This window comes from Hydra vulgaris, chromosome 12, assembly GCF_038396675.1.
Source record: "Hydra vulgaris chromosome 12, alternate assembly HydraT2T_AEP".
NCBI lineage: Eukaryota > Metazoa > Cnidaria > Hydrozoa > Anthoathecata > Hydridae > Hydra > Hydra vulgaris.
Genome location: NC_088931.1, coordinates 52,589,266 through 52,606,373, shown reverse-complemented (window position 1 = coordinate 52,606,373; position 17,108 = coordinate 52,589,266). Strand labels below are relative to the sequence as shown.

The window sequence follows — 17,108 nt, the reverse complement described above, 5'->3', positions numbered from 1 at the left end:
ATATTTTTATTGTAATTAACTTATTTATAAACGTAAAAAAAATTCCTACAATAATTACTTCCGAAATTTAATTAAAATGTTTTGTCCTAATAAAGCTCTCTAACTGATTCTGAAGTTTGTTTACAAAAGCAAAGATAAAAAATAATTTTAACCGTAAAAAAGTCGGCCTTCGCTAATTTTACGGAAAATGAGCTGTCGCGGCCTGTTTAAGAAGGCCTTGGAATCCAACTATGAGGTCCAACCAGTTCCCATAACTCTGGAATTTTTGTTATGTTAATGTTTGATAAAAGGTGGTTTTCCCAATGTTAATCTTGAAGGTTTAGGGTATAAAAATAAATTTTTGGAAATTTTTTCTCTTGTGTTTTGTCTAGCGTTTCATCGCATATAGCAAGTACAACATTTCGTTTTGTAAGAAACCATAAATGATTTTTTAAACTTTTAATTGCTGCAGTTGAAATTGTTTTATTAAATGATCCATACTTGATCATGTCCCTGATTGCACATAAATCTAAGCAAGGAGAAGAGGCTGCCAATGGTGCTTTCAGAAACCATCTTGCATGAATTAGTTGCTATTTCTTCTGCACTAATTATATCTAATTGTTGCAAATTAAAAGTAAGCAGTTATATTGTCATGTAGTAGATAGCAGTTATATTGTCATGTAATAGATAGCAGTTATATTGTCATGTAGTAGATAGCAGTTATATTGTCATGTAGTAGATAGCAGTTATATTGTCATGTAGTAGATAGCAGTTATATTGTCATGTAGTAGATAGTAGTTATATTGTCATGTAGTAGATAGCAGTTATATTGTCATGTAGTAGATAGCAGTTATATTGTCATGTAGTAGATAGCAGTTATATTGTCATGTAGTAGATAGCAGTTATATTGTCATGTAGTAGATAGCTTTTGATAAAAATCACGATGAAAAGCTATAAATTTAGGAAACTTAAAATTTGTTTATCATTGCCAAACCAGAACAAGCTCTGCCAAATGCTTGAAGTCACCACGTGAGCAAGGAACATTCAAGATAAATTTTGGTTTCAAAAGCCTTTGAAAAAATGTAATTCAAATTTGTTAATATGATTTTTTTTAATTTAAAAAAAAGAAATATACAAATCTCTACCTTTTCTTCTAAAAATGTTCCTTTTCGCTTGCTTCATTCAAACCTGTAAAGATTGTTCAAATTTATGTGCAGCTTTATAGTTTCCCAGAAATTTTGAATTTTTTGAAAAGATTATCAACTGGTCCGTTTGAGACTATCCCAGAAACTGCAAGTGCTGCATACTAGATAATGACAAATGAGAAAATAAAAAAGCCATTTGAACAAAACTAGAACAAAAGTATTTTATAAATAAACAATAAATAGTATGGTCCTAACCTTAATATGGAGCTCATATATGTATGTCTGCAAGCAAACCATATTAACGGTCTGCACATCCATTTTTCCAGCAATACGCATGCACCCTACATCCAGCCTTAATTTGATTCATTTATTTGAAGAGAAAAAAATTAAAAAGTATAATGAAAATTATAAAAACAACAAATTACAAAATCATCTATTATACTACTAGGTGCACAAATTTTTCTCACCTGTATTTAAAGATGTAGTGTCAAAACATACACTATGTATTAAATCCCAGAGATTTTAAGAATCCAATATTTCTTTAATAGCCTTTAAGTTGGCTTGTGTTATTTCACAACAATCTGTTATAGAAAAAACCCCAATAAATTGTTCTTTATCAATACTAGGACTTGAAATCACTAACGCTAAGCCCTCAACATTTCTATTTTCACCATAAAAATACTCTTTTACTAATTTTGTATCAAAAATGAACAAAAAGTAGTTTTCCCTTATTTTAATGAAATCTTTATTTTTAAACCATTATCACTAATTGGATCATTTGAATGGACCTTTGCTGACTTAAGAGAAATATCAAAGTCCTTTAGGTTTCCACCAGCTGAATTAATGACATAAGCCAAAGTAGCTGTATGTGCTGAACTCTGAATACCATATCTCTTTGTTGTAACAGCAGTAGCCTTTACGATTTTCCTAGGTAGCATAACTTCAACAAAATCTAGTTTTCTTTTATGAGATCTTGGTTTTCTTTTCTTTTGATATTCAGAATTTTGGTTATCCTCTTTGTATTGGGATTCTTCACTGCTAACCTGATTTACAGCTAAATCGCTACTATATTCAGAAGCTAATATTTTACTATTTGAAGTAGTCACCCTCTTTTTGGTAGATTTAATCTCCCTTTGCTTTCTACAAGCAGTAAATAAATATTTTTTGTCTATTCCACCCATCACAGCTTTATGTTCTTCTCGTTGATCATTCATAATATTTATATCAACATTTCTTTCCTCTTTAGTAATTTTTTGCTGCACATCTTTCACACTTATATAAGCACTTTTATTTCATGTTTGTAGTTATCTATAGTACCTAAATTTTGTGGTGTTTTACGTGATCTGTTTTTTGATAGCTTCTTTCTACAATTTTCCAAGCACAAGATCTTACTTCTATATAAAGAAAACAATGCTGTAGTGTTATGGTAAGATTCTCAGAATAAAGTAATAAGATTCTTACATATATTTGATGAAATAAAAAATGAAGTCCAAAAATTCGTTTTGACATATTGTCCATTGTCCAAATTCATACCACCCTACTTTGGAGAACATTGATGTTTTTGTATCTCCAAGGCTTCACGGACTTTTCTTTCAAATTATAGGATTTTCATTTAAGACCGGTTGTATTCTGTTGGGTTGTATTTGATCAACCCTGAAGAAATTCATCAAGACAAGAAAATTGATATTTATCCATTCTATAAAGGAATAGGATTCGTGAAAATAGAACATGATAAAGCAATTGAAAAAATTAGAGAACAGATTGGCCCAACAAAAATTATTAGTATTGATCCTACTCTAAGTTATGCAGTTAAAATAAAGTCTTTCCTTTCGAAGCTTAACAAAAAGCAACGTTTTTCTAAAGATGAATATGAAAGCATATATCCGAGTGTTCCTGTTCCACCACGTTTGTATGGGTTAATTAAAGCTCATAAACAAGACAAATCTTATCCGATGAGAGTTGTTGTATCAACTATTGGCACACCTTGTTATGGAATTTCGAACAACTTGGTTAGAAGAATACAACCGGTCTTAAATGAAAATCCTATTAGGTTAAAAAATTCAAAAGACTTTATTAACAAAAATAAGTCGGGGTTAATTGACAAAGATGAAATACAGGTATCCTTTGATATTGTGAACTTATACCCATCAGTACCATTAAAAGAAGCAACTTTAGTACTTTTGGATCAATTAAATAAAAGCGTTTCTTACAAAAACTCAACTAAGCTTACTTTAACTGAAACAAAACAACTAATTGAACTTTGTTTGTTTCGTTGTTATTTCTTGTGGAACGGTGAGATTCATGAGTTTTCAGGCCCAATTGGATTGTCTTTTATGGTTGTTTTGGCTGAATCTTTTTTTTTAAAGGAAAAGGCAATAAAAATGGCAATGACAATGATTCCTTCAATTGATATTAAATCCTTTTATAGATATGTAGATGATAGCCACGCTAGATTTTCTAACTTAAAGCAAGCGGAACAGTTCCAAACACTCCTCAATAGACAACATCCTTCTTTAAAATATACAATTGAATTTGAAAACAAAAATACTTAACTTTTTGGATATAACTGTTATTAATAATACACATGGAAAATATGAGTTCAAGGTTTACAGGAAAGATGCTATAACCAATATCCAAATCAAACCTCATTCTAATTATGATCCCAAAATTTTAAAGACAATATTCAACGGATATATACACAGAGCATACTCAATATGCAGCGAAAACCATTTAAAAGATGAGATAAATTTTTTAGTTCAAGTGTTTACTGAAAATGGGTACGATGAAAAAATGCTTAAAGATATTTCTTATCACGTTCGAAAAAAAGGTTTAGCAAATAAAAATGAAACTCTATCAAACTCTAATAACCTTCCTACAATTTCTTTACCATGGATATCAATAATATCTCCCAGACTTAGAGGAATATTCAGAAAAGCTGGTTACAGAACTGTTTTTAAGTCAAATGCTAACCTAAAAACGCTATTAACGTCTAGAAATAAATCAAAATTACCACACAACAGCCAACCTGGAACCTATTAAATTAAGTGCAAATGCTCTAAAGTGTATGTCGGTGAATCGAAACTTCAAATAAGAACAAGGGTTCAACAACACCAAAAATTTTTGACTGAAGGCAATTTAAACCAGTCTGCATTGGCTTTGCATAAAGTAAATTGCGATGAGGATATTGAATGGGATAGGGCAGAAACACTTAAGTAGAGGATAAAAAATTTGAAAGAAAAGTCCGTGAAGCCTTGGAGATACAAAAACATCAATGTTCTCCAATGTACTGTGGTATGAATTTGGACAATGGACAATATGTCAAAACGAATTTTTGGACTTCATTTTTTTCATACTTACGTAAAAGAAGCCATTATAAAGGTGACGTCAAAGTTTAAAAAATTTTTCGTTGTTATTTAACGGTCACAATTTTTGTAATTATATTATATTATATGCTGATGATGCTGGTGCCTATAATCCGGTGAAAATTTCAAATAAATTATTTAGTATTGAGAGAATTCGTATTATCTGATGTTTTAAATTAGTTTATATATATATATATATACATATATATATATATATATATATATATATATATATATATATATATATATATATATATATATATATATATATATATATATATATATATATATATATATGTGTGTGTGTATATATTTGTTTTAAGAAATTAAATTCAAAAATAAATATATATACTGTATCATTTACCTAATATATTGGTCAGCTACTATTGGAAATGAACTTCTGTTCCAGATTTTCTTCTGTGACAAAACAACACAAGTGCTTTTAAGAAAATTACATCCTCCTGAGTTATTGCAACGAATTTCAAAACTCCCATGGGGAAAAAATCAATTTTTCTACTTTAATAAAGCTTAAAAGCGTCATAAATATTAGCGATCTTAATAAAATAAACAGACCGGCAAGTTGAAGGTATAGTAAAAACCGGTCAATTTTTTAAGAAACTGGGATAAAACTCACGGTCCAAAATGCTTGAGCACAGTCTAAAATTTATTCAATTACTATACGGTTAGGCTATAGACCTACAAATTGGATAAAAAGTAGTGCCTCAAAGATATCCATTTTTAAAGTTATTAACCAGTTATAATATGATTTTTTTAGGTGAAAATTTGATCTTTGAGCCCATTGAGCAGGGTCTAAAAATTGTGTAAATGAGTTAAATTATGTTTTTAATTGATCACAGAGTACACTCACAGCACACGGTAAACAGTGCCTTTCGATTTTCTAAAAAAAGGGGCGTTTGACCCACCCTAATATATATATATATATATATATATATATATATATATATATATATATATATATATATATATATATATATATATATATATATATATATACACATAACATGATTACTGGGTTGATTATGAAAACTTGTATAATAAAAGAAGTCAAAGAAAAATTGTAAATAATTGATTTGTTTTCAGGGGCGTGGAGTTTTCCCTTGCATGGTATCAATATTAGACATAAATCATGAGCTGGAATGGGATTGTAATTGCCAAAAACTTGGTGACTATCCAATGTCAATAACTGATGACGGTAGTGTGATATACTACAGGTAATAATATGATTATATGGTTGACTTGGTTGACTTATCTAAATTTCACCTTCAATATTTTTTTAAATTTTATTTTAAAAATGACATTGTGAATGTGAAGACATTGTGAATATCATTGTGAATATGAAGATATTGTGAATGTTATTGAGAATGAGAAAATATTGTGAATGTCATTGTGAATGTGAAGACATTGTTAATGTTAAGATATTGTGAAATATAGAAAAGTGTTTTTAAGATTTTCAGAGAAAGTCATGTAAATTTTGTGGAAAATGTTTTTAGTAATTTTTTTAGTTTATTTGGTTTTTTTCTATTTTTTAAGGTTTAATATCCTGTTTTCAATAATGTAAAATATTTCTTAAGTAAATTAGTAATATTTTCTTTTTGTTTTGACATGTATGTAAGTATTAGAATGTATAACTAAACAGAATAAGAAAAAAAAAGTTTAGCAGAACTGAGCAACGAAGTAAATCTTAATAGCTACAACAAAGAAAATTAAATGTTTAAATAAAATTTCAAAATGTAAAAAAAGGTTATAAATTTTTAAAATTTATAAATCATCTTTTTTTTTAAGTTTTATTATTGATAGTTTTTACTATACCTTTTACTAAGTTATTTTTTGACATTTCTAATTTTTTAATAATACCTAAAGATTAAAACTTTTTTTTTACAAAAAAAAAATGTTTATAATATATATTTTATAATACTATGTATTATAAATATATTGTCAAATGCAAAAAAGTAGTTTCATAGATGATGAAGTTTGAATTTTTTTGTTAAGAATTGTCTTTTCATAGATTGACTTCTCATTGTTGTTATAAATACTTCTCATTGTTGTTATAAATACTACTCAGAAATTTTATTTAGTGATAATAGTGTTTTGTTTTTGAAACTCATGAAGTTCTCAACTCTCAAAATTCTCAACTGTCTTAAAATATTAAATCAATACATCAGGTGCACCAGTACCAAAAACTTTGTGCTCGATATTTGGGTTCTATATATATATATATATATAAATAATTAAAAAAATACAAATAATAATGCTGTTGAGATAGAGCGCCAGGCCTATCTATGACAGGTAAATATTAATTAATAAGTTAATTCAGTTTCTAAATAATAAAGTTTTAATAATAAGCTTTCTTAACTTTCCTCTTGTTTGTTATTACTGTTAAGTTGATTGATTGCAGGTTTGATTTGAAGCTGTTAGCTGTAATAGGCTGAACCACTTTTGCTGGTAGACTATTCCATCCATCAATGACCTTATTTCTAAAAAAATATTGACTTTTCATACATTTCTGTCTCAAATGTTTGATGCTGGACCCGATGAGCAAATAGAGTTTATTAGTGTTTAGTTTTATTTTATATCAATGATTTCAATACCTTAAAATATCTTGAATTGCTGAATCAGATTTTCTAGTAGCCGTATATATCTACTATAGTATATATAGATAACAAGTTGTTATTGATTTTTCCTACCTTTACAGCATACAGCATACAACGTTTTCAAAAGAAAAAGAAAAGTTGAAGAATAATGAAAGGAAACATCGCTGCCCAATGTTAAACCCTCATTCGATGTAGCGGCACTTCTTTGCGGCAGCAGGCTATAAGCTGTGTATTGAAGCCCCTAGCAGCAGGCTATTTCAGTTAGATATCAGAGATGTTATCTAAACACATAATCATAGTTTATAATATATAACATTCATAGTTTCTAAAGTTAGTAAATTGGTAAAAACACTTATCTAATTATTTTTCAACAAGCTGTTTCTCCTTCTATATAATCTTCATAAAGAATGTCTAAATATCAAAAAGTTGAAATTATAGGAAAATTATTTCACAGAAGTATGGGAATTGTTACAAATAATTGTTATAAAAATTATGTAGCTAATGCAAACAAGAAGTTTCATTAGCTTCATTATTTTTTAAAAAAATTAATTGAAAATTATTTTTTCAGAATTAGAATAATTTTAGTTTTGTCATTTGCTTTTTTTATAAGCTATTTGTTTTCATGTCTTTATTTAGAAATTGATTCAGATTTTTTCTTTAGTAAATTTACTTGATCCAAATGAGTAATAATTACAAATTTTTCATGCTAACATAGCATATCCTTTTTGGAAATATTATTATAGGCAGGTACAATTTTTAGAATAGATCTGTTTAACTTAAAGTTAATAATATATATTTTTTTAGTTGTTCTTATCTGGTCTAATTAATTAGATTGAATTATTTTAGCTAGGAAATTTAAAATTTACAAGCCTACAAATTCGCAATTGTTCTTTAAGAACATTAAGTACTGTATTTGTAGAATACACTAACATAATTTACATATTTTAGTTTGACAGAAACTTTCTACACGAGAAATCTAAATTAAAATACAAATTGGATTTAATTGCCAAGTTGGAAATAGTTTAACGGCTCTGGGTTTTTCCAGAAACAAACTGTTTTGACTTTCATATCTGTAGCTGTGTCAAAAAAATCCAAAATTCCGGATATTTCTATCAAATATACTCCGGGCTTCCAAAAAGACTTCCGTAAAAACATGTTTAAATGAATATTTTTGTAATATATATGTTTTTAAAGATTTTTTTATTACCCATACAAAAAAGAAAAAAAGTTTCAAAAAAATTAAGAAAGCCATTAATTTTTTTGAAACTTTTTTTCAAAATATTTAATTGCAAAATATTTTCCGGATTTTTGAAATATGACTTTTTGTCAACAAATATGGGTTTAATTTAGCCATTATAATTAACTTAATAATTTTGTGAAAGATGTTTTTCTAATTTTTTTTTTTTTTAATTTGTTCTTGTTGCTTAAGCTGATTTAATTACAAAAATTTACAGTAAAAATATACAACCACAAAATATAATTAAGGAGATAACGTTATTATAAAGATAAATCGTTATTATTTTTTTCTGATTTTACTTAGAGATAATAAAGAAGAAATTAAAGAATTGACTTATGACGAGAGAAGAGAAATAAGGATCAGTGAAAGGTAGCTTTCGACACATTTTATAACTTTATAAGCATTTCTAAAAAGTATATTACAATAAATGTTGAATAAAAGAATAAAGATTTTAAAATAATTAGTAAATAATTTATCATCTTCAAATTTTGTATTTTTTATAACTATAACGCACAACGGTAATTAAAATACAATAAAACTTTTAGAAAACAATATCATCCCTTTCAACATCCTAAAGAAAAATCATTAAAAATATACGCTAATGGTGTTAAGAACTGATTATAGTGTACTCATTTGATCATATACACTAATGATGTTAAATCATTAAAAATATACGCTAATGATGTTAAGAACTGATTACACTCATTTAAAGATAATGCGTTTCTTTTGTCGTTGTTGTTTGCTGTTCAGATTCAGTAAAGATATTTGGAAAAAATTATTTGGATCGCATTAAAACAAAATAGAAGAATTGTTCATAATTGTTCTTTTATACAAGAGTTGAACTATTTTTATATTTAAATATAGTTATTTTTATTTAAATATAGTTATTTTTATTTAAATATTGTTATTTTTATAATAAGAATTTTTTTCCTAAAGTTCCCAAGTCGCACATTAATGTGCAACGGAAGTTATTTTACTTTGGAAAAAAATGATTTAGTAAATTTGTTGCTAAATTTGCTAAATATAGTTTGCTGTTCGTCTAATTTTTTTATTTTATTCAATTGACAGCAAAATAAAGTACGTACGTCAAAAAACTTAGAAGTTGAACCTCTCCCCCTCTGTTGTTATGCATACTTTTTAGTCTCCCTCACCCCATCCCTAAAAGTACGTACGATTTTGACCCCCCCCCTCCTCTCTCTATTTCTTCTTTATGAATTAAAAAAGTTATAAAGAAAAAAATATATAAACTAAGAAATGTTTTTAAAATAAAGTTTAGGTTCTTTATTGATCATACCCTCTCTTGCCTCCAATACTTTATTGAACGGTTTTGGTAATCCCCTAATTACTTTATCGGCAACCTCACAGCACTTAGTTTTGGCGCCGAATTCTAATGGAAGAGCGGTTCCCGATAAAGTCACATTTTACATGTTTTGAGAAAATTTGAGAAAACTAATTATCAGGAGCATCATTTCTGTTGATAATTTTGTAATCGTAAATAATTATGATAATCAACTTTTTATACATATTAACATTTCTTATGAATAAAAACCTTTTCAAATAAAGAATGTAAGTATTAAAAAAACTCAGCTTAGAAAAAAATGGTCTTGACTCCTTTTAGAAAAACGCTCTTCAATCTTATTTATATATCAGCAAAAATTTAATTACATAAAATTAATTTGCCCCCAAAGAAATGCGTTTATGTGGCTTATGCGTTATGTTTCGTTTCCAAATGTTCCAAGATCGCATCGCCGTCAAACCATAGTTTTTAGAAAATTTGTTTTAGTATGTACACACATCTACAGTGTTTTTTAGTTGACGAATCAAATAAATTATCTTTAATCTGGGCGGATGTGCATTTCAGACACCCCCTTTAATATGTCGGTTAAAAACAAGTCCTAACCGCAATAAGTTATTTTAAAAAAAATAGCCTAAAACCTTCTTTTTTTTCGGACTTAAAAATGAAAAAAAAAAAAGGGGGGGGTGACCTGAAATACACGTTCATTTTACTCAGGCCCAATGTAAAAGGGGCGGGAGATGTGTGCATAGGAGGATACTATACCGCCTCTCCTATGCATACAGTCTTTTATGTTGGCGAACTAGTATCTTTATTCAGAAATTTACCCTTTCTATTTATTAGCTGGGAAATTGTGGACAACGATTAGATGGTAGGATATTTTTTAAAAAAAGTTGTTATTTATTCAAAATTATTTAGTTGTTAAAAAGTACTTGTTAACTGTGATAAACTAGAAAACAAACATTACAAAGGAATATTTTTTTAAAGTAGTGGGTGCGTACGCTTATGATGAACTTTCAAAGTTTCAAAACATGACATAAATCTTTGCTTATCAGATTAAAGAATTTGACGTTGAAAAATTTGTAGTCGACATTATATAAGACAAAACAAACATTATATAAGATTATATGTAACACAAATATTATATATGACATTTTATAAAACAAATTATATGAGACAAAAAAAATTTTTATATATATATTTTTTCTGTATGCAAATTTGTGCATACAGAAAAATGTAAACAATGGCAAAGTGCAACTGCATTATACATCACAAGTTCAAAAGCCTTGACTAACTCTTTTAGAATTTGCAGCCCTTAGGGATTATCTTTTTCCGGATACATCCAGGCAGGATATATATCTGAAAGTTTCAGATTTTTTTTTTTTAAGTTTTCATTTTTAGGAAAATCCGAAAATTTTTACGTGAATTAAGCTTTAAATATCGAATAATTCCAACATTTCTTGTTTGTATATCTTATTTATATATGTCTTTTAGAGTTACTAAGTGTTTAAAACTCATGTCCAAATTCCGGTTTTTCATCCTTTTGCAAAATCTCATCATTTTTAGTAGGGGACTTTTTTGAAAAACTTTATTATTCTAAGAACTTTAAAAAGATTTTTTATTATAAATAACTATTATTTTTATTATAAAGAATTGTTATTTTTATTATAAGATATTAATTCAGAAGAAAAGATAGATTTTATTTAAAAACACAATAAATGTAACCTGTACCAATTTTCGGGGTACCGAATCCATTCAGCACTGATGATTGTACTTAATTTATCAGAATTAAATAAAAATAGATTTTTAAAATCGCTATATACCTTTAAAAAAGGTACCATTTATTGCTTACACTTATTCTTTGACACTTTTTTATATTAAAAAGTGTTTTTTGATTAAAACCTATTCATCATTGGGGTAGATACTTAAAAACGAGAAAACAGTTTGTTAAGACATTTTTAAATTTTCTGGCTACGAAAATGAATTAGTTTAAATTGTTATACAAAAATCTTTATTAGAAAATCAAATTACAATAATCCCAAACATATCGGTTTACATTTTCTGCACATGTACAAGCTTTATGTGTCTACCTTGCAAACTATCTGCAACTGTACCATGGTTTGTTGTCTCGACCAATTTCTTTACATTCTGCACCAAGTCATTGTTTGATATAATTTCTCCGTAAACTTTTTTTTTTTTTTTTTTTTGTATAGATATTTTTTTTTTGCCGTTTAAATATTGTTACTATACTAAAATATATAAAGAAGTACTTACAAGGATAAAAAAAGAAAATAGTAGTCATCACTAAGTCCCGTTATGACACAATTTAATAAAAAAACAATAAAAATCTGCATATCCGCCTGTGATACTCATATATTTTGATTTTCTTTCATCGTACGATATATATTGTTTTCTATTTGTTAAGTAACTTTTTACTAAGCGTTTGCATTTTTATGCCATAAAATTTTATTTTAGCTAGAAGAATATAATGATCAACCGTGTCAAACGCTTTGCTGAGATCTATTAATACTTTTTTATGTATACTCTTTTTCATGTTTTTATTTAAGTCATGGATGAGGTGAACAATAGCATGATCAGTGAACTGTCATGTGAAATTGTTGCAATTTTAAGTTTTTCAGGACAAACCCTTTGTTTTAGATTAAAAATTTGCAATAGTAGAATAGTTATATGTTTCATTAATTTTATAGATTTTACATGTAAAAAATACTGAAAAACTCTTTAACATTATTACTACTTCATTCGATTTTGATATCAATAGCCTAATTATCAAATATTTTTGACGGAAACTTTAGATACTTTGAATTTTTTTTTCCTCGGTTTCTTTTAATATTTAATTTTATAACTTGTTTTTGTTATTCAGAAAAGTTGAAGTTTGCTGAAATTGTTGATATCGGAGAGCCTCTTTAACTGAAGTATCTGCTAGAACGAAAGAAAAAGCACCTTTGCGTGTTTCTATACGAGTTGTTGCACAAAAAAAAATGGCTCATACTTTTATAGTAGTATAATAGTGCATTCTTTTACAGAAGGATAAAGGCGTATACTTTTGCGATAGAACAAAGGGATAAAAGGGATGATACTTTCTACTAATAGGGAAATGCTTACATTTTTGATAAATTCAGAAATTTAAAAATTAAATTACGATTGAAAAAATCAATTAACATCAGCCAGTTTATTTGGTTTTAAACAAACTGTACATAAATAGGGAAATTCCTTCTCATGCTTTGGAGCATATTCAAATATAAGTGCTCTTAGTTTGATAGAATTCGATACCCCAGTTTTAACGAATGTATACAATAGTGTGTAAAAAGCATCAGCGTCATCACGCCTCCTTCCTCACAACGGTGAGGAAGGAGGCGTGAACTTACTGGTTAAATGCACTTCTGCGGTACTCTGTGACAAGACCCTTAGGTCTTCTTAGGGCACCTAAATAAAAAATAAAAAAATAAAAATTATTGCAATCTACTTCACCTTTTATCGCTGATGCTTTTCCGATGTCTCATGATGTTTTTGAATTAAAAATTGCACGTAACTATTTTATAAAATTAACTCTGTTCGGGTTGCTTTTACACACACACACACACACACACACACACACACACACACACACACACACACACACACACACACACACACACACACACACACACACACTCACACACACACACACACACACACACACACACACACACACACACACACACACACACACATATATATATAGTATATATATAGTAAAATTTATATATATATATATATATATATATATATATATATATATATATATATATATATATATATATATATATATATATATATATATATAAATGTACATATAAATAAATAGGGTCTTATTTTTTCAATTTCTTTTTTAATTAATTAGATCTCAAGTATAGACCGTAAATTGTTTATTTAATGGCACACTTAAGTTACTTTTGCAATAAATTGGGGGCTTGTGTTGTTTCTGCAATAAATAATTTTGGTATTATAATAATAAAAATACAAAAACTTGCATTAGATATTTGTTTTATGTGCAATTATTAGTTGATATTTCAACAATTAAGCTAATAGTTCAACAATGTGTCTTAAAGAGAAAAAAAAAATTAATCATAACAGTCGTGTTTTTGAGATTCATTTTCACATGTTGCGCATGAATATAGTTTGTCATAAAAAACTCAAATATATTCAACATGAGGAAAATAAGAATTAAATTTTATGTTGTATTCAATTTTTTTTCCTTTTAATCGTACAGAACTCAAATGATATGCTGTATGTGTCGGAAGAATAAGAGAATCTGGATTGTAAACCCTTAAAAAGAATGTTTGAATCAACAAGCCATTAATGTACTCCCTTCAAACCTTACTGTTAACATGCTTTTTAGATCTAAAAAGCATGTTGGCAGTAAGGTTGGCATAAGCTTTAATCATTCTATAGAATGATTAAAGTGTATATAGTTGCTGATTTTGAAAGATAAATCTAGTTTTTAGAAACACCTGCACCAATGATGTCTAAAGATACTATTATTCTTTTATAAAAACACGACCATTACTTTTTAAAATCTTACATCTTCAGATTGCAGAAAAGCAACAAGAAATTTTTGACTTTTGCTGGAGGATAGTATCAGCTTAGCGTATTCCTACGTTAGACACGGTCGGTTACAGGTTTAATTTTTCTTTTTTAAAACAGCAAAAATCTCACAGGGCATAAAGGAATGTCTTCGGATTTGATAATATTGTTAAATATTTTCAGATTTTCTAAGTGATACTAAAGCTGATACCAGAACTGTATAACTTTTACTTTAGCCCCCACATTCATAAAAATGTGTCTTTTACTTCCCATACTGTTCTCTATAACAATATATTGCAGTAAAACAAAGACACTTCATTTGGGTCTTTAAAACTTTGCACTTATAATTTTAAAGTTAAGTACACCTCGGGCATTAACTGTTAGCTGTCTTAGATAAAGTATTTCTTGGTCAGGTATTTCAGGTAATATAAGTTATTATAATGTATATAAGTTTTGCATGTATTCTACAAATATAGCACTTATAGACTCGTCTTGTTTGGATAATTTGTAATAATTCCTTGACCTTTGGATATGAACAGTATTTTCTGCAACATGTACCCGCTTTGCTGGTTCATTTAAGAATTTGCTTTATATTTTAGTTTCCAACTCTTTACAGGTAAAGTATGTGTCAACTTATTGTGACACTTATCGTCACTTATCGTCAACTTATCGTGGACCAAATTTTAAAGATAAACTAATGTGCTAAAAAAAAAAACAATCATTTCTATAAAAGCTGTATTTTACATATAGCTAGGGATGTTTTTCAATAAAAAGCCTGCGCATTGTGATCAAGTTTAGCTTTGAACTTTAGTAATTTGTAGTAGTTGCGTTTAGATCTGAAAGAATACAATGTATTAGCCTACTATTTCATACTAAAGTTTAATCCACTTATGGAATTTAAGTTTTAATAAGTAGTAAAAACCTATAATTAAAGTTAGTTATTTTAGACATTGCCTTAAGAATGAACCTAACCTAGTCTTGGAACCTAGTCTTGAACCTAGTCTTGCTTCTTTCAAAAACTTTAACATTGGAATAGCTCATAAAAAACGTGAATTCGTGTTGTTTTTGCATAAAATGATGTATTTGCATGCATAGAATTCGAAAACGCGTAAAATTAAAAATGGCCAAAAATGTGACTTATATTTTTTCTGCAATAAGATATTCAAATCTAAATTATATTTATAATTATAATATATTATAATATATTATAATATACTATAATATATTATAAGCTTCAAAATTAACTTGTAGTTTAATTAATAAAACTAATGGACTCAAAATTATTGGAATTTTTTCAAAAAGTAAAAGAACATTTAAAATTGTTACTGAATTTAACTAAAAGCCGAGTTTCTATAAAAAATAAGTAAGCAGACACAAAGACAACAGAAAGAGAGAACTATCGTTATGTTAATTCTAAGAATTAACATAACGATAAATTAATCGTTTAAAGCTCTTAGTTAAATATTTTTAGTTCAATTGGAATGTCACATGTTTAAATATTATTATTGTCATTATTGAAGAAACTACGAATTTAAATTAAAAACAAAGTATTATTTATCTTTTTTAAATCAATTTTTCAATTACAATAAATTTATTACAACTTATATTAGTACAAAAATATTAGCTTTAAATAATATAATATCATTTACAATACTTGTAAAATACCAAATTAAACTTTTAATGAAAAAAGCTTATGAGCATTTAACAATAAAAATATAAAAAAATACATTTGTTGCTCTAAAAAATGCACATTTCTCTGTCATGATTTCGGTGAAATTAATGCAAAAAACTTGATTGCTTTCTACGATACTTTCGCATTTTTTTCTTCACTTTGAGTTTTTTTAAAGTTTTCTGATTATGCTTTTTAAGTTTTTGAATTGTTTTTCCACAATACTTTTTTTTCACTAAAACAAAAATTTCACATCAATTTAAAAACGAAATGTATGCATTATCTTATTAGTTCAAAACTATATATGTGTTTAAAATCAAAATCAACAAAAACAAAAATCTCTCCAAAGGCGCTTGGTAGATAAGGAAAGGCGCATGGGAGCTAACTTGTAATTCGCACAAAAAATACTTAACAGCTAAAACTTTTTATACCCGATCATTTGACAATTATGTTTGATGAAAAATTGGTTACATTCCTCATTAACAGTTTTATATTTCATTGTTTCATTGCATTCTTCACATTTTTGTTTTATATTATCATTATTGATTGCCGTTGTTTTTAGTATGCCATGACGAGGACCTAACAATCATTTTAAAACAAATTAGTTAAATTTTTGAACCTTATATCAACCATTTAATTGTTAAATAATGAAATAAAAAACAATTTAATTGATTGTTAAATTTAAAGAACATTTTATCAACAAAACTAACATTGGTGCATTAAGTAACTATAATTATATATAATAACATTGTTGCAAACTCTGTGAAAAATTTGATTTTGATTCCTTACCTTGTGCTTCAATGTTGGAAAGTTCAAAATATATCATTGAAAACAACAGTGCGATTTTTATTGCGTTCATGTTTTTTATCTTGAAAAAGCGTCTTCTCTCTATGAAGATATAGAGAAGCTTTATACCTTTAATACTAAATATTTGTATTAATTTTGCTGATTCGTGTAATTTTATTAGCATTTATATGCACCTACTAAAGAAGTAAAGTTAATTCTTTTGATCCCTTGTTAATCTCATTCTCGTAGGAATTTTGTTTTGTTTGGAATAATGCATTATAAAATTGGTTACATAATGTTGATATTTATTTTCTTTAACATTTAAATAGTTACATAATATAAATATTGTTATATAAGTATTATTACATTTAATCAATAGTTTGTTCCAAAAAGAATGAACTCAGAAATAAATAAAAATCATTCCTAAGAACGATCAACTG

At 27.2% G+C, this 17,108-nt stretch overlaps 1 protein-coding gene and 1 long non-coding RNA gene across 4 annotated transcripts in view; one reads left to right on the top strand and one right to left on the bottom strand.

Moving 5' to 3' along the window:
* LOC101235581 (ubiquitin carboxyl-terminal hydrolase 47) overlaps nt 1-9,234 on the top strand; it is a 117,388-nt gene extending 108,154 nt beyond the window's left edge. For all 3 annotated transcript variants that reach the window (XM_065813671.1, XM_065813673.1, XM_065813672.1), the window contains exons 31-33: nt 5,588-5,718; nt 8,639-8,704; nt 8,881-9,234. In XM_065813671.1, the coding sequence (XP_065669743.1) occupies nt 5,588-5,718; nt 8,639-8,704; nt 8,881-8,953 (270 nt within the window). In that variant the 3' untranslated portion in view covers nt 8,954-9,234. The remainder of the gene's footprint in view (nt 1-5,587; nt 5,719-8,638; nt 8,705-8,880) is intronic.
* Nucleotides 9,235-15,837: 6,603 nt separating this feature from the next.
* LOC136087813 (uncharacterized) lies at nt 15,838-16,872 on the bottom strand. Its single transcript, XR_010642095.1, has 3 exons — nt 16,672-16,872; nt 16,314-16,461; nt 15,838-16,117 (listed from the first exon to the last, which is right to left on the bottom strand). It is a non-coding gene; the product is annotated as an uncharacterized LOC136087813 (long non-coding RNA).
* Between the last annotated feature and the right edge of the window lie 236 nt (nt 16,873-17,108).